Raw genomic sequence first — 17,937 nt, forward strand, 5'->3', positions numbered from 1 at the left:
AGCCTAGTCCTAATACATTTTTATTTGCTTTCCTTGGAGCTTTTGGCAGTTTTATCTGAGCCAACAAATGTAAAAGCACTCCTTTGAGTCAGGAATTCTAAAATATCTATTTGAAAATGCTATAGGAAAAATAGACATGATACTCAAAGGAGACAAAGGCATAAAGGGGAGTTAGGCTCTGTTGAAGATCTCCACCCTGACCTTTAACTTTGTAATAAAATAGTCTGATTTATACTCATTTCTGAGTTATGCCAGCAACATGATATCACACAAGTATTCTGTGAAAAGACTTAAACCCACCTCTGTGACTGTAACAAAAATGAAAGCTAAGACCTCTAAAAAAGCAGAAGCAAAAAGCAAATGCTCCTCTTCTAGCTAGCTGGAATGGATGATTTTATCACATCTCCTTTCAGCTGGTAATTCCCCCCCCCCCCATCCCCCCAAATGTTTATTTAAAAAAAACAACCTTAACCCTTCCCCCTCCCACAAGCACTCAAACAGATACAAAAGCAGTTGGGTCACTTTGCTTTAACTTGTACATGCAACATGTGGTATGAAATGAGAATCTGCTTCCTCTGTTTAAGATACCGAGCAGTGTAAATTCTCAAGTGAGAACTCTCCAGCAGCTCGGGGCACATCGTACCACAGGAGAACTCCGGAACAAAGGCTTTGCTGTGCTCTGGGAACACAAGGCAATCTATTGAAGTAGTGTGTAAGCTAGTCTGACGGACTAAAGGCACAGCTTCAGGTCAGTGCTGCAAGCCGCCTGTGCTGAAAGAAACCCAGTGCACACTAGAGAGGAGAGTAACATAAATACACTGGCCCAGTGAATGCAATGGTTTGTAAAATGGGTTATGTAGGGAGGTGGTGGACTCTCCATTCCCTAGAGGTTTTTAAGTCCTGGCTTGATAAAGCCCTGGTTGGGATGGTTTAGTTGGGGTTGGTCCTGCTTTGGGCAGGGGGCTGGACTGGATGACCTGCTGAGGCTTCTTCCAGCCCTGGGATTCTATGATAAGGTGCTAGGTGACAGCAAAGTTCTCTACCCTGGGCAGCTGTAGTTCAAGCTTCTCCCCCAGGTGCTCTTCTTTAACTTTCAGCCGTATGGATCCCTGCTAGAGAGAAAAGGGAAGACAAATCTCCACTGCCTGATCAGGTCCCAACTGTCTTGAAGGGCACCAGACCGTGCCAGCTGGGAAGTGGATATTTGTCCACCAGGAACTAGTCTCACCACCACATTTAATCCAGGCCCCTGAACTCCCATGAGAGGGGAACATCTGACCATTTACCCTGGGTCAAAGCGAGGGGCTTTATCATGCTGTGACACTTCCTGGACTGGAGGCTGGTTGAGGACTGGTGGTGTCAATGTCTGGCTGCCTCTCTAGGGCAGGCTCCTCCATTCTAGCCCCGAGACACTGCTGCCACCTGCTAGAAAGGACAGAAGTGCTGCTCCTCCAGCAAGGACGCTGCAAGATGTGGGGGGAGGGGAGGGTGCTTTAGTGATGAGTCAGGCAGGATGCTGTGGAGAGGTAGAGATGATGTAGTGGCTGCATAAAGGGTGCAGGGAGGCAGAGAGCAGTGCCTGGAGGAGCAGTCAGCTGGGGTAGCAGAGCATGAGAATGAGTGTGTGATGAGATGCCTGCACCAAAAACAACTTGTGACAGACAGCAGGGCTGTAGCCACTTGTTAATTTTATTAACAGGGTGTCTGGACCCAGGCCACAGTTTTTTTTTTTTTTTAGCAGAGACTACAGACCACTCGCTAATTAAAATAGTCACATCCTGTCCTGCCATCCCCTCCCCAAGCAGGAAACATAAAAGGTAATAATGTTGCAGAGCCAGACTCCAATGGAATCCTGCTGTCACTGCTAAGATCAGACCGGGCTGTTAGTGGTTAAAGGAAGCGCTTTAAATGTTCCAGGTAAAGGTGCCAGCTCACTGTCTCTCTTCAGGCACATATGCCCTTCCTGCAGATCTGGAAGCTCTGCCAAGAGGCATTTGGGAGGCGTGAGGGAGGGGAGGGCTGAAATGTACCAGCTGAAATGCAGGACAGTATGACTTTCACTTAGCAAAACAAGACTCAGTCCCCTGCGTCTCTGAAGGCAGGCAAGAGAACAGTCTGATTGCACTAACACCAAAGGGAGCATTTCAGTTTCACTTCATCGACTTCCAAACACGCAGCAAGCCTCCCTGCTGCCTGGCCGCTAGAAATAGTTCACAGCTGACCTTAATTGTCTTGTTTCCACCTCCAGACACAGTAGGAATCTGGTCCCAAGATGCTGCCACTTAGGCTTCAAGAGACCCTAGAACAATTTCATCTGGATCAAAACTTTGGCTGTAGATGCCCCCTTCAACTTTCAGGGAGGAGGCTTGGGGTTCAAACTGATGTTCCCTTTAATCTTTTCCATACACATGCAGAATAAATGTTTATGTGCACCGTGGCATGTGTGCCACCAATAGAAATACAACACCTAGCTGTGGGCACCCTGCTAATCAGCTGGGGGATATCAATCTCCTGAGTGGTTACACAAGTGCTCAATTTACAGGGAACATGGTCCAAACCCAAATGTGGTGGCATAGGTTCTCCTTGTGCTGGAAGCTCCTTAATTCAGTGCCCTGTGCCTCAACAGATACATGACTGAGTTGTATTGGTCATATTCGCACTACGTAGCAGGGCTGGCTACAAGTCCTGTGCTAGAGCATACCAAGCTCAGTGTGAAGAGAGGATGGATTCTCTGGGGCAGCCTGTCCTTTCATTGTTCCAAGAGTCCTGGTTACGAATCTGAGGAGAGAGAGTCCCCAGATTTCAGAGCCATTGCTAGCTTCATCCAACTGCTGAGGCAGAGGAGGAGTGTTTTACTTCTCCCCTGTGTTTAGCTTCTACTTATGTTCCCTTGATAATGGTGGATGCTAGTCTGGATAAAAGCATCAGATTATCTGAACTCACACGTCTGCAAACTGTAACCTCTCCCAAGCTTCCTTGCATTTCCTGCTTCCACCAGATCAGAATTATGGAAGACCAGCTTCTCATATTAAATTAATGTTTCCATCTTCAGTCCCAACAGTGCATTAGTCTGCTCCCAGATCTCCCATTGCCCACCAGCACCTGCAGAGGGACAGACATACTTCAAAAGGCCTCATTCATCCATGGAAAAACAGGATGGCCTCTTCTGCACTCCCTAGGGTTCCCACGAGCGCTCATCATACCTGTGTCCACAGCAGGAGCAGGAAGTGGAGCAGGCAGATGTGGGGTAACCAATGAGAACTGGCTGATTCAGGAGAGACAGCTCACTTGCCAAAGAAGTGCATTGATCCCAGAGGTGAGGGGATGCTGCCGCCTCATGACACTCATCCCACAGCTGTGGTGGAGTGTGCTTGCATAGTGGGCAGCTCTGCTCTCAGAGGGCTTGAGTGGGAGAAGGGATCTCGGGGGTCAGTCTCATGTGGTGCGCTTAGTGATGGAAGTGGGGGGGAGGGTGTGGAACTCAGTGGTGCTGCAGAGACTAGGAAGGAACAAGGATAGACATGGGGGCTAAGACTGAGGCAAAGGGATGTGCAGGCAGCAAACTTACAGAGGAAGAATTAATGATCTTCCCAAATGTGGCGTCAGCTCTGCTCTGACCTAGGGATGAGAATGAAAATGAGGAGGGATCCAAAATGAGGTCCCACCATCCCTTTCAGATCTTCCAAGTAGCCCAAAGCAGAGTTTAAGAACAAAGATTCAGGTGTTTGTTTGGGAGAGAGGAGGGCAGCCAGCCTGTTTTTGCTTTATGCAAGGCAATTCTCTCCCTGCACCCAACCCTTCTTTAAAAATGGTTTCACGAGACCAAACAAGACAGCTGCACTCTCTACTTTCTAGCACACAAGGGTTTATGCCTCACTTGCCAGCCAAGTGGCTGGCTAGGCATTGCAAATGCATTCTGTGTCTAGCTCTTGGGTACAGTATTAGATTGCAAGGAATATTAGAGCAGGAAAAACTGCCTGTATTCCACAAGGTCATTCAGGCACTGCCAGTTTTACTGGCTCTTCCATTCTCTCTCCCACCCACCCCACCTGCTCTTTCCCTGGTAAGTCACAACATGCTGGTAAAAAGCAGAGCTTCCTCCCAGGGAGACAAGCCTGACCCCATCTCTGCTTTACTGTGGTTTTATGCCGGTGTTATTCATTTTTAATGCAGTTACTCCAGCATCAAAATAGGGATGTAAATGGGTAACTGGTTACCTAGTAAGCAACACCCTTATACCAGTAACTGGTTAACCAGCACCTGGCCCAGCTGGAACAGTCCCCTACCTGCAGTGAGACACGGTGCGCTGGTTAACCAGTTAAACATATAGTTTAACCAGTTCACATTGTACATCCTTACAACAAATAATAGATACTCAGTGATGAACTGGGCCCAAGATATTCGTCTTGTGAATCCAAAGAGGAAATGGAGAAGGTATAGCTCAAGTATGATCCAAGGAGAGGGAGCTGACCTGGGATTAGTATTGTTGCTGAGGTCTATGGGGGTGTGGCTACATACCACACTTATCTCAAAATAAGCTACACAATTTGAGCTTTGCAAAGCTATGCAAATAGCTTATTTCAAAATTTGGTGCTATTCCGAAATGTCCCTTATCCCTTGTGCAATGACGTTTACAGGGATGTCAGAATCATGAGCCTGTTATATTTCGATATAACAGGCTTGCTCTTAAGATGCGGAATAGCTATATCGGGATATGGCTCTGCTGTGTAGACGAAGCATAAGTGAACTGACCTGTAATCAAGGCCAGCTCATAATAGGACTGTGCATTTGTTTATCCCTCTCTGCTGCTCCACCAGAACTGCTTATTAGCTATTAGCCTTCCACTGAAATCACTTCTCCTGTAGGACATACCTGACACCTGCAGCAGCACAGAACATACAGAGGTACTAGATGGTGCTGAAACAGGTAGGAGGAGCTGCTTTTAGATCCTTGAAGTTTGACAGTTCTGTTTCACACCCAACCGCTCAACCTCCCACCCCCCTTCATAGGGGAACCTCAAAGCACTGTACAAAGAAAAAAAAATAAACTGAAAAATATAAATCCCAAAGAACCCACAGTAAATTTTACCCAGGATGTGCATTTGGGAAATCAACAAATTCCTTTAGAGACACATCCAGGGGACACGCTGTTCAACTCCCTTCTAAAAGCCATGGGGATACACAGGACAGTAAGTGTTATGGGTCATGGTGATGATGCAACTGCTGAAGCACAGAAGTGTATACATTTGGCATAACTACTAACAAATGGGTCAGCATGACTTATTTCTTGCTGGTGATGCCCTAACTCTCCAGCAATCTTGCTTTGGGCCATTTGCTCCTGATCTGAGTTCATATTCTAACATGGCAGAAATTACTTTTCTCTCATTTTTAAGAAACAGCAGTGATAATTTCCTAAGCAACAGCCTTTTTGCAAGTCATCAGTGCCTGGCACCCCAGGAGATTTGGAGAGAAGAGACAGGGCTGCCCTCACACTCAAAAACACTTGAGCAAAAGAATACTGTAGGCCAAAACCTGTCCTGGGAGATACAAGTACACCCTGCACTGGCTGATGGGAATTGTATGTGCATATCAGAGGACTAAATTGGCTTCTTCCACCACAGCAGAACTTGCCACACCTCAAGAAAATAGGCCAACTTATTACCTGATGAAGGTGGTCTTCCCAGTGGAATACTGCCCCACCAGTAGCACCATTGGCTTGTTATCAAAGTCCGCATCTTCCAGGGCTGGCGAATGAAACTCGTGGAATTTGTAGTATTCTTCCAAAGGGAGCAGCTTGGTTTTGTAGAGCTTCTTGAGCCCCTCGCTCACAGTCTGAAACACTTCGGGGTCCTTCCTCCTCCTGTCATCGGTACCCAGCCAGCTGAACATGTTGGAATGGTGGGAGAGGCGCCTGCCTTTCAGTGAAGCTTGGTCTTCACGACACAGAGCAGAAGAGGTACGTGGCTCAGCCAGAGACAGCAAATTCCTGAATTTAGTCACCCTGCAGTTGTGACTATGGAGCAGAAATGTGCTGCTTTATCCCCGGGGGTTGCTGGTTACCCTCTAGGAAGGCGCATTCTCTCTCATGCAGAGCAAGAAGCTTGGGAAGGGGGCAAGGAGATACCCTCAGTGGCTGCAGAGCAACGTCCTTTATCTTGCATCAGCGGAAGACGAGACGATCCTCTCCCTGATTTCCTCCGGGATCGCTCGTCACCCCCACAGCTTTGATCAGTAAATTTTTTTTTTGACTCTGCAACAGGCAAGTCTGCACAAAAACTCGTCTCGAATTGCAATGATGAGGCAAAGGGGAAACGCCTCTGCCCAGCCCGCCGGGTTGCGAGGCGATTGCGATGCTCAACTTCATTCACTTCTCCTCTCGGGTCCGAGAGGCGGGGCTGGCGCGCTGCTCGGCTCCCGGCCGGGCATGCTGCTCTCCGGCGCTGGGGAGGAGGTGCGGGGTCTCAGCGGCAGCCTCCCCCGGGGCCGCAGCTGGCGTTTAAATGCCGTTCAGCCCTTCAGGAAATCGACAGCAGCGGAAGTCATCAGCGCCTGGCAAGGTCCGGCCGTTCTGACAGGCAGGGTGAGGCTGAGCCGGGGAGCACCATGTTGGGAGGAGGAGCTGCCGCTGCTGCTCGGGATTTGCTGCAGCGCCTGGGAAAGCTGCAGTCGAGGACAGTCATCTCTGGGGCGGGAGGGTCAGGGCACAGCGCCATCTAGAGGGAGACGTAGGATACGCGGATTACACAGACAGACAGACAGACAGACACACGGTTGATTGATTCACAAACACTTTTTTTCATTTTGGATTTGGGTACCTTGGCATAGCTGCACTGACTGCAATGGTCATATGTAGGGTTGCCAGATGGTTTCAACAAAAATACCGGAGACACTTGACATTGCATCACAACCTACATTACATTTTATGTAGAAAATTCCGGACATCTATATTTTCTCAATTTGTTTCCCCAAACAGAAAGCTCAAATACTGGACTGTCCAAAAACCGGACACCTGACAACCCCTAGTCATATGATGAGATATGCCAGGTTAGAGCCTGGACCCTACTGTATGTTTCTGAGAGTGCTTTTCAGCCCAAAGAAGCTAGATTAGCAGAGCTCTTTAACTATATATCTACTTTCAAAAAAACCCTTAAAATAACAAATGGTCCTGTTGCATAGTGGTTCCCAACCTTCTTCATACCAGCACTGGCAAACCCATTCACAACCAACTCTTGGTGGTACTCTTTTTCTAGCTAGTTCCTGAAATTATTTTGTAAGAGGCTATCCTTTTATACTTTAAAAGGGCTATCCTCTTACAAAGTAATTTTGGAAACCAGCTAGAGAGAGAGAGAGAGAGAGAGAGAGAGAGAGAGAGAGAGAGAGAGAGAGAGACAGTCTGAGGAACTGGTCTTCGTATGAAAATCTGACACATTTGACCAAGGAATGAACAAAGACATCTCTTGGATAGGCCATTACAGGCAGTCCCCTGGGTTACGTACAAGATAGGGACTATAGGTTTGTTCTTAAGTTGAATTTGTATGTAAGTTGGAACTGGTACATATTGTAGGGGAAACTCTAGCCAAACATTTCTCCAGAGCTCAGTTTTATTCTCCCACACCTCACTTCCCTCAGTCCTTTATTCTCAAGCTGAGGTGTCTGCTGAGAAAAGCCGCTCTGTGTCTCCCTCATCTGCTGGGGAGGAGGGCGCTAGCTTCGCGTCTCCCTAGTCTGCTGGGGGGAAGCAGCTAGTGCGGGGTTGCCTCACCTCGTTTGTAAGTAGGGATCCGATGTAAGTCGGATCCATGTAACCCGGGGACTACCTGTATATTCAAAACCCAAATGACATCAGAAGCTAAATATTGGGCACTTACAGCCCACTCCATTAGTCTCATTTAGCACAGACACTTTAATTGACGGTTTTTTCCCTCTGCTCCTCTCCCCTCTTTTTCTACTTTATATTTGTACCCCCGAACCTCTTGCTCCATATTTTTCATCTGAAGAAGTGGGTTGTGCCCATGAAAGCTCATGGTCTATCTATATTTTTTGGTTAGTTTCTAAGATGCTACAGGACCATTTGTTATTTTTTAAGGTTTTTTTAAAGTGACAGACTAACATGGCTACCCCTCTGAGACTTTTATATATCTCCTATATATTTGAAGGAGTTTGTGTGTCTGTCTGTCCTTCCATCTGTGAGTGTTTGTTCAAGAACTCCTAAATGGTAAGAGCTAGGACCACCAAGTGGTGTGCAGCTTCCTCTCATCATAACTTAAAGCAAAGTCAGAGTTTGGTTGTGTCAGGAAAATGGGATGTGCATAGAATGTGATTGTTTCTCATCAAACGGAAATGCAGGGCTGTGATAGCCAAGACCGTTATACTCCAGAATGACCACAGGGGGCAGCAAGTGAGGGAACAGTGCAGTTTGCTGCATTCCTCACTCTGGCTGGGGAGTGCAGACGGCAGATGAACCTGGACTTAGCTGGGAACATGCACCCTTCCCCACCACTGTTCCTTTGAGAGCTGCAGTGACTGTGGAGAGGCACCTCTCAACCGGTCCTCAAGCTGCTGCTGTGAGAGAGGGCTGGGGTAATCCTCTCTCCCTGGGGCAGTCTGCATACTGAACCCCTCATCCCCAGGCCCACCCCACAGCAATGATTTCAATGAAGCATGTACTTTTTCATTTTATTTTCCAAAAAACAAAAATTGAGTTAAGGATCTGAGCAATGCCAGGTAAATCTTCTAGTATATCTATGAGAGAGGGAGAGAGAGGATATGTTGTGATCTGTCATACTGCCCCCAAAATGTACCTCAGTCCTCACCTGAACTCTGGGGCGGAGAAGGTAGTGCAGTCTCTGTTGCCTCTTTAGGCTCTGATGTCTTTGTGAAAAGTGCCCGCAAGGGAGCTTGTATTGTGGTGGGTTTCATTTTTATGTCAGCAATCACTACACCTGCCAGCTGAGTAGTATAGTTCATTGGCATTTTAGCCATGTTAGCAAACCTATTGTTTTTCTTTAGTTATGTGTAACATTACTAGGCATAGAACAGCGCGGTTAAAATATGAACTATATTAATCCACCCTGTCTGCCATATATGTGGCTGGCATTGGTAGAAGAAAATCATGGCAAATATTTTCAAACTACATGCCTAGAGGTTGGTACCTAGCTCCACATTTAGCCTCTGACTGATTTCCAGTGATGTCAAACAACCTTTCTCTGGCTGAAGTGTCTTCGAAGCATTACATGCCCTGTGGCCCCTCCTGAAAAGTGGGCACCTTTTATTTAGATACCTAAATTAAGAATGAGGTGTCCCACTTTGACTATTTTAATCTACACTCTTACAGTAATAACTAAATATTATTAAATAGGACATTTATAGCTGGTTGGCCCATAATCTGAGCAACTTTTTCCCTTTCAATGTTTTTAATGCAAAACAACCTTTAATAAAACCACAGTACCAGCAGTCCACAGATGGCAAAAAAATCTGTATATGCCTGTGCTATGACCACACTTCACCAAACCAGTGTACATGTATGACAGAGAGGAAATAACTTTTGGTTACAAAACATTTTGATTTCACAGAGTGAAATTCCTGCCAATTTCCTGAAGTTGACTGGAGTTTTGCCATTGCTTCAATAGAAGCAGAGGTTCATGGGTTTGTCAGATGGATTCCCAGAAATACTGAACACGCGTGCTAAAAATTTGTCAAGCAAAAATACCCCAACAAAAACCATAAATACATAAATACCGAACAAACGTGCTAAAAATTTGTTGAGCAAAACAAACAAACAAACAAACAAACAAACAAACAAAACCCACCACAACTATGCTTAACACTGAATGGGGACTTTATTATAAACATTCAACAGTTTACATCATATATTCTGACTCCCTGAACCTCCCAGCATGCAACCAGCTGAAGGCTCCCACCTGGCAATCCTATTGCCAGGCTGAGCTAGCCTCTCAGAGCCTTTTTTCAGCTGTGGAGGGGAATAAAGGGGGATTCAAGCCTGTCCCATATTCTGGCCATGAGAAGAAGTGGATTATATGCCTGAAAATCTGTGACCAGAAAGTGGAAGGAGCCGTACTCTACCCCCACTCCTGGGCCAGAATGTCTGGCTGGGCTCTGAGCAGAGGGCAGACTGTCTGATGAAAAGGGGTGAAGTAATTTACACTTCCCAAAGAGGACGGGGCTAATTCCCTATTCCCACTGGGAGCCCTCAGCTGGTTGCGTGCGGAAGCCTGGCAGAGGCAGAGGGAGTGGCTGGGGAGGCAGGGCCGCGATCGGTGCTAGGAGCCCCACGTCTCCAGCCACACGTCTCTAGCCACCACACCCACCTCACCAGGCTTCTGCATGCAACCAGCTGAGCTGAGGGCTCCCAGCGCCAATCACGGCCCTGCCTCCCCGGCCACTCCTCCCACCCATGCCAAGTTTCTGTCAGGTGCCCAGCCAGAAAAGCAGAAAATACCGGACATTGCACATGTCTGGTATTTTCTGGATTTTTTTTACTGGACAGAGGGGGCAAAAAATGGACTGTCCGGTTGAATACTGGATACCTAGCAACCTTCGAGGTTCAACATCTCCAGTTTTGGCCCTGTCTGGAATTGGGCACAAGCTGCTCCTGGTTTCATTTATATTAGTGATAGAGTTCCCATTGACTTTAGTGGCAAGAGGGGTGGACTCGAAAGTGCAGATCTAGCAAAGATGACAGGCAAAGGAAAACTTTCAAACTTTTCAGACTTTTACTGAAAAGATTCAGTTTGAATTTTGGCAAACAATTTGTGTTTGTTTCTTCTTTAGGCAAACCTATGTTGCCATTACCATGACATCTGTATGCAGGCTGAGAGCTTATGTGAGCTTACATCCTATCCTTTTTATACTTGCCAATTAGCCCATCATAAGACGGGATTTTCAGGTCTCTCCTCCACATCGGTCTTCTCTCCTGAGCCTCCAGTCTCTCTCTCTCCTCCTACTGCCTCCCACTCTCTCTCTCTCTCTCTCTCTCTCACTCTCTCAGCTCTCCTCTGCCTCCTGCTTCTCTCTCTGTCTCTCTCTTTCTCTTCTTCTCCCCCTCCTGCCTCTTACTCGGGGGTCTGTGGAGCCCAAACGGCCGTTTGGGCTCCACACTCCCTGTGCTGCATGAGGAACGTGGAGCCCAAATGGTTGCTTGCGCCACTTGCTCCCATGCGGCAGCCTGGCTGAGCAGCACAGAAGTCAGCTGAGCGCCATGGTAAGAGGCGAAGGGGGGCGGGGTGGTGATGTTCAGAGCCAGGGGGCGGGGCCTGGAGCCACTGTCACGCCACATGTCACCGTACCGCCCCCCTTCGCCTCCCGCCGTGGCACTCGGCTGACTTCTGTGCCGCTCAGCCAGGCCACCGTGGGGGAGCAAGTGGCCGTTTGGGCCCCGCACTTCCCATGCATCATGGGCTGCCCAGAGGGCAGACACTGGGCTACTATATATATGATTTGCCACGTTCTCTTTTACAACACACTTCCGTAACAAATAATTATTGTCAACAATTCCATTTAATTTTAATGAACAGTAACTATAATGGCAGAATCTGTCCCATGCTGGTTGAAGCCTGCTATATTGCATAAGGTATTAAGCACCACAACATATTATGTATGTTCAGCTCTGCTTTTTCCTCCCCCCGCTTCCCCCCCCCCCCGGAACTTGAATACTCTTTGCAGGTTGGTGTATTGAAAACAGAAATAATTTGTTCCAAAAGATCTAGTTTTTTCTTTGGTTGTACATTGTTTCAGACAGGGAAAGAAAATGTGCACCTTGATAGAAGAGAGATTTAATTTTGCACAGTCTTCACAAAGTCACATTTGTATTTCCACCAACTGTAGCATGGAAATTTGATTAGAAAAGACAAATCCAACAGATTTTTGGTGGCCTGATTCTCCTTTCACGGAAGCCAGTTTAAATCCGAAGTTGCTCCATGGCGGACACTGCAGATACACAGCGACCTCCTATTTCAGTGAGAATAACTGGGAATAAAGGTCAGAAATGTGAAGAGGTTCTGCTGTTGCTCCAGTGATTATGCAGTGTACTATCCAATAGGACAGTGGTCACCAACCAGTAGATCGGGATCTACTGGTAGATCGTGGAGCTTCTGACAGGTGATCTTCACTAGTTTGGCCAAGAGGCTATTATCAAGATTAGCACTTCAGCTGCCCTTCTCCCCACTGCTGTGCACCTCCTGCCCTTTGCCTTGAAGCTCCCTCCGCCCCAAGACTCCTGCTTGTGGCACAGAGCAGGGAAGGGACAGGAGGAGTGCTGTTGTCAGGGTGCCCCTTCTCCCATCCTGTATCCTATCTCCACAGAACAGAGCTAGGGAGCACAACAGAGCTTAGGATGGAGGGAGTTTACTGGCTGCCTTTGGGAGTGATGCAAGGGCTGGGCAGCGGTAAGCCTGCCTTAGCCCCACTGCACCACCACCCAGGAGCCACCTGAGGTAAGCAGCGTCCAGCTGGAGCCAGCTCTGAACCCCTGCCCTAGTCATGAACCTAAACTCCCTCCCAAAGACTACACCCTAAACTCCCTTCAGCACCCCAACTCCCTGCCCCAGACTCAGCGCAGAGCCCCCTCACACTCCAGATCCCTTAGCCCAAGACCAGAGTTTGTGCCGCAACCTGCTGCCTCTGCCTGGTGAAAGGGAGGGAAGATGGGGAAGGGAGGGAGGATGGAGTGAGCAGGGACAGGGCCTCAGAGAAGGGACATGAAGTAGGTGAGGCAAGGTATTTGGGTTTGAGGTAGATCTTATATTGCATTTAAAATTCAAAACGTGATCTTGTGCTTAAAAAGATTGGAGACCACTGCAGTAGGACAATAGTTTTCAGCCTGTGGCCCATGAACCCATGGGCATCTGCAGACTACAGCTAATATTTCCAGTAGGGGCTGCACCAACATTTAAAATTGTTTAGGGGGTCTGCAAATCTTTTATTTGGTTGAAATAAAGGTTGAAAGCCACTGCTCTAGAAGTCAGAGAGCTGATTTTCCATTGCCTCTTCAAACACTGGGCATGTCTACAGAGTCTGAATTATTGTTAATTATTTTTTCTGTATTGGCTTTGCTAAAATCATCCAAACATAAGAGACTATTGTTAGGATATAGATATTCAGGCCTGCCTTTTACGGCCTATACTGTAAGAATTTAGGTGTTTTCCTACAGAGGTATAAAACCAAATAATTAAAATCACAGTATTTGTATATGATGGCCTAAGACCTTATTTTCAAACTGGTTTAGGTTAAGAAACCGAGGCATCCATAAGCTGGGAAACCAGTTTTGGCACATTTTTAGCCAGTGGGTTGATAGCTTTCTATTTGGCGAGGACTTATTAATATTTGGGGTTGCAAAATTTGCAATTTGTATTGCTTTATTATTATGTTTCCCATTTCTCTATTGTTTATTTGTATGGTTCTGACTGGTTCTTTGATTGTTTGTGTCTCCTGAATAATTAATTTTGCTGGGTGTAAACCAACTAAGGTGGTGGGATATAATTGGTTAGATAATCACATTTCAATATGTTAAGATTTGTTAGTTAAATTTCAGTAGAATGATTGGTTAAGGTAGACCTGAAATTATTGCTAAATATATTAGGAACAAACAGGAAATGAGAGAGGAGAAAAACAAGGGGAAAAAGAAAGAAAACTGAAATCATGCTTGCTGAAAGCTAACCCCAGTAAACATGGAAGTTTTTGCATCTCCAGTCTTGGGTATTGCTGTTCTCTGTTGACATTAAAAGGACCAGGGAAGTAGAAGGGTGAAGGGATAAGCCCTCTGTAGGAGTTCGGGGGTGCGATCACCCCCTCTCCGCGGGAGAGGGGGGGTCTGCGAACCCTCTGACCCCTTCTTGATCCCTTGTTGGGTCCCGGGTCCCTGCTAGGGGGCCCCTGTCCTGGGTGCGATCACCCCCTCCCAGGGGAAAGGGGGGGTCAGCGAACCTTATGATAGTTACCCGTCCAGGCGGAGTGGGGCGCCGGCCCCTGGTCGGGGTTTCCCCTCTCTGCGGGGTCCGCATCGTAGTTCTCCTTGCTAGGGTCGTTGGGAGTGGGTTGTTCCTACAGGGGAGGGAAGGGGACCCGGTCCCGCCCCTTTTCCGGGTCCCAGCCCGGGGCCCTGGGCGCCGGGGCTTGCTAGTGCCCCGGCGCGGTGAATGGGGGAAGGGAGGATTCACTCCCTCCTAAGCTCGTCCACCCACGGTCGCCAAAAGCGCCCTGCCCCGGGCTCCTTCCTCCCTCCGGGTGCCTCCTGCGGATCACGCCCGGTGCCCCTGAACCTACCCTGGTTCGGCGGTCCGTGGCGTCCGGTGTCCGAGCGAGGTCTCTGGGGCGGGTTCTCTGGTCCCGGTTCGGCCCTGGCTGTCCCGTTCCCTCCTGGTCCGGCACGGCGGGGTCCGTCCGCCGTCTGAAGAGGGGCTGACCGATTGCCAGGGGCAGTGGCTGTCCCGGAGGCCTCGGGACCAACGCCGGGCCGACAGCCGGGCGGCGTGGCGCTTGGGCTCCGTCCTGTGGCAGGGGCCGCCCCTCCGCCGCTGCGAGGAGCTTGCCCCCTGCCCCGTTGGCGGCGGGCCCTTTTAAATCGGCCCGCCGCGCCGGCCGCCACCCAGGGCTCCGCCCCTTCCGGGCACGTCCCGGCGTGTGGCCCTGCCTGGTAGCCGTGTCCCTCCGCCCCGCCCTCGCCGTGCGGGGCCTCGGGGGACGGGCCGTGCTCACGTCGCCGGCACAGGCGCGGGGGTAGTGCCCCAGTCCACCGCCCCCTCCGGTTCGCGTTGGGGAAGTACTGGGGGATCCGTACCTGGCTGCCAGCCCCCTGCCGGCGGGGGCTCCGGCCGTCCCGCCCCCGGGTCAGTGACAGCCTGTCACACCCTCTAACAACTGTCGCTGCCCTGAATCATTCATAATCTAAGTAGAAAAGACAAGCAAATTACCAGTCATCTCCATTTGTTTCTGTGAGAATTAGGAAGTCATGATAACTGAGGGAAGATGACACGTTTCAGAGGGATAGCTGTATTCGTCTGTTTCAGCAAAATACAATGAGGACTCAGGGGTGCCTTAAAGTCTAGCAAATTTATTTGGGCATAAGCTTTCATGGGCTGGAGCCCACACCATCAGATGTGTGGCAGGGATATATATACACATGCAAAGATGGGAGTGTAGCATTACTATGCGGAGGACCAGCTAACGAGGTCAGTTTGGCGAGGGTGGATGCAGCCCATTCCCAACAGTTGATGAGAAGGTGTGAATATCAAAAGAGGGAAAATTACTTTTTGCAGTGAACTAACCACTCCCATAATCAGGCCTGCTGATGGGGACAAAGAGGGTAGTTGTGGCAGCAGCTGAAGACCTGGGCTCTTTAAATCACTGCCGGAACACTGTGCAGCATTCTTCATATGGCTCTGCGAGGAGGTACTCCATGCTCCAGGAAACATACAGGGCTGACTGCGTCTACCGCCGCCCCTTCCACTTGAGGCCCCGTCTCTTCCAGAAGTGCAGAGCTGGCCCACCTCTCACCTTGCCCAGAGGCCCACAGAGGCTGTCAGCTCACCTGACCATTCTCTTTTTAGCCCCAGCCTAATAATGTCAAGTTTGCATATGAATTCCAGCTCTGAATTTTCATGCTGCAGTCTGTTTTTGAAGTTATTTTGGTCAAGTATGGCAACTTTCAAGTCTATTACTGAGTGTTGAGAAAGGTTAAAGTGCTCTCCTATGGGTTTTTGAATGTAGTTGTTTTTGATGTCTGATTTGTGTGCATTTATGCTTTTGCATACGGGCAGTCCGGTTTGGCCAAGGCACGTGGCAGAGGGGCATTGTGGGCACATGGTGGCATATATCACATTAGTAGATATGCAGGTGAATGAGCCCCTGTTGGTATAGCTGTTGTTGTTAGGTCCTATGATGGTGTGGACGGAGTTGGCAACAGGTTTTGTTGCAGGGTTTGGTTCTTGAGTTAGTATATCTGTTGTGTGGTATGAAGTTGGTGGAAAGGGAGAGCGCTCTTTCATTAACAGAGCATTTCTCTAAATGTGCTATGTTGGCAGATGTAGCATGGTATTGAAGGCAAGCCTTAAATCCTTCACTAAGAACGCTGTCAGGAGGCATTTTTGAACAGCTCCCAGCAAGTCAGAAGCTCTGGCACCTTCTACCTGGTGCTGGGTGGTCCATATAACACACACTTGATAGTGAAAATACCCCGACCAAACTCAAGCTGCATTCAAGAATCTTGCAACCAAATTTGTTTTGCATAAACAATTCCAACTCTGCATGAAAGGCAGTCAGTCAATTTATATCTGCTGAAGACTGACTGGGATGAAAGTGGTCCTCTGTGTTGGCCATTTGATACAAAACACAGTCTTTGCATTTGAATAAGAATGAACAAGTAAGGGATAATAGGGTTTTCAGGCTCTTAAATGTGGTTTTCCTTTTCTAGTAGTCTCCAGTGAAGAGTCACCTTAGAATGGCAATGATAGTGTATGACCACCAGTGCTAGTGTTTATTGTAATCACAGAAACTACAAGAGATTTCATAGAGATAACTTCTTGTGAAAGTGGGATCATTTTGTAAGATTGGAGTGAAATTCTGTCCCACTGAAGCCAATAGGCCAAGATCACCCTTATATTTGTATTCACTTATTTCTGTTGTAGCATTCTTTCATGAAGAATATAAAAGAGCTACATTTGATGGTTCCATTATCTCTAAGGGTATGTCTACACTACAAAGTTAATTCGAACTAACAGACGTTAGTTCGAATTAACTTTGATAGGAGCTACACTAGTGCTCCGCTAGTTCGAACTTAATTCGAACTAGCGGAGCGCTTAGTTCGAACTAGGTAAACCTTATTCTACGAGGACTAAGCCTAGTTTGAATTTACTAGTTCGAATTAAGGGGTGTGTAGCCCCTTAATTTGAACTAGTGGGAGGCTAGCCCTCTCCAGCTTTCCCTGGTGGCCACTCTGGCCAACACCAGGGAAACTCTATTGCCCCCCTCCCGGCCCTGGACCCCTTAAAGGGGCATGGGCTGGCTACGATGCCCGTGCCAGGTGCAAGCCTGCCAGCACCCAGCTGGCAGACCCTGCACCAGGCACGGCTCGAGCCAGCCACCCGATGCCCCCCAGTCCTCCCCCTCTTCCCGGGACCAGGCTGGCGGCTCCCGGGAGCTTGCCCAGAACCGCAAGAGGCGGGCACCCGCCTGGTCTAGTGCGGACATCATGGACCTCGTCCACGACCTCCGCACTAGGCACAGGAAAGTGGCCGTCTAGGGCAGGAGAGCTGCCAGCCTTGCCGTCCAGGAGCAGGTGTGCATGAAAATCAAGGTGGTCCACTGAGACCCCCGACCCTGAGCCCTGAGCTTACAATGGCCGTACTGGGTCAGACCAAAGGTCCATCTAGCCCAGTAGCCTGTCTGCCGACAGCGGCCAACCCTAGGGACCCTGGAGGGGATGGACCGAAGACAGTGACCAAACCATTTGTCTCGTGCCATCCCTCTCCAGCCTTCCACAAACTTTGGGCAGGGACACCACTCCTACCCCCTGGCTAATACCACTCCATGGACCCAACCTCCATCACTTTATCTCACTTCTCTTTTAACTCTGTTCTAGTTGTAGCCTTCACAGCCTCCTGCAGCAAGGAGTTCCACAGGTTGACTCTTTGCTTTGTGAAGAACAACTTTCTGTTACTAGTTTGAAGCCTGCTACCCATTCCTTTCCTTTGGTGTCCTCTAGTCCTTCTATTATGGGAACTAATGAAGAACTTTTCTTGATGCACCCTCTCCACCCTACTCATGCTTTTATAGACCTCTATCCTATCCCCCCTCAGTCTCCTCTTTTTTAAACTGAAAAGTCCCAGTCTCTTTAGCCTCTCTTCATATGGGACCTGTTCCAAACCTCTGATCATTTTAGTTGTCCTCCCCTCTCCCACCCTCTCTCTTCCCCTCTCCCACCTCC

The 17,937-nt window shown here is 48.6% G+C and overlaps 1 protein-coding gene across 2 annotated transcripts in view; it reads right to left on the reverse strand.

Annotated features, from left to right (window-relative positions):
* Window positions 1–14,533, reverse strand: part of EHD3 (EH domain containing 3) — a 41,727-nt gene extending 27,194 nt beyond the window's left edge. The window contains exons 1-2 of one of the 2 annotated variants that reach the window (XM_075925328.1): window positions 14,280–14,533; window positions 5,662–6,712 (exon numbers count right to left, since the gene is read on the reverse strand). In XM_075925328.1, coding sequence (XP_075781443.1) covers window positions 5,662–5,888 — 227 coding nt within the window. In that variant the 5' untranslated portion in view covers window positions 5,889–6,712; window positions 14,280–14,533. Of the gene's footprint in view, window positions 1–5,661; window positions 6,713–14,279 lie in introns of those variants that run through there. The other variant, XM_006118065.4, reaches the window with a different exon arrangement.
* Window positions 14,534–17,937: the final 3,404 nt, after the last annotated feature.

The sequence above is a fragment of the Pelodiscus sinensis genome, chromosome 3 (genome assembly GCF_049634645.1).
Source record: "Pelodiscus sinensis isolate JC-2024 chromosome 3, ASM4963464v1, whole genome shotgun sequence".
NCBI lineage: Eukaryota > Metazoa > Chordata > Testudines > Trionychidae > Pelodiscus > Pelodiscus sinensis.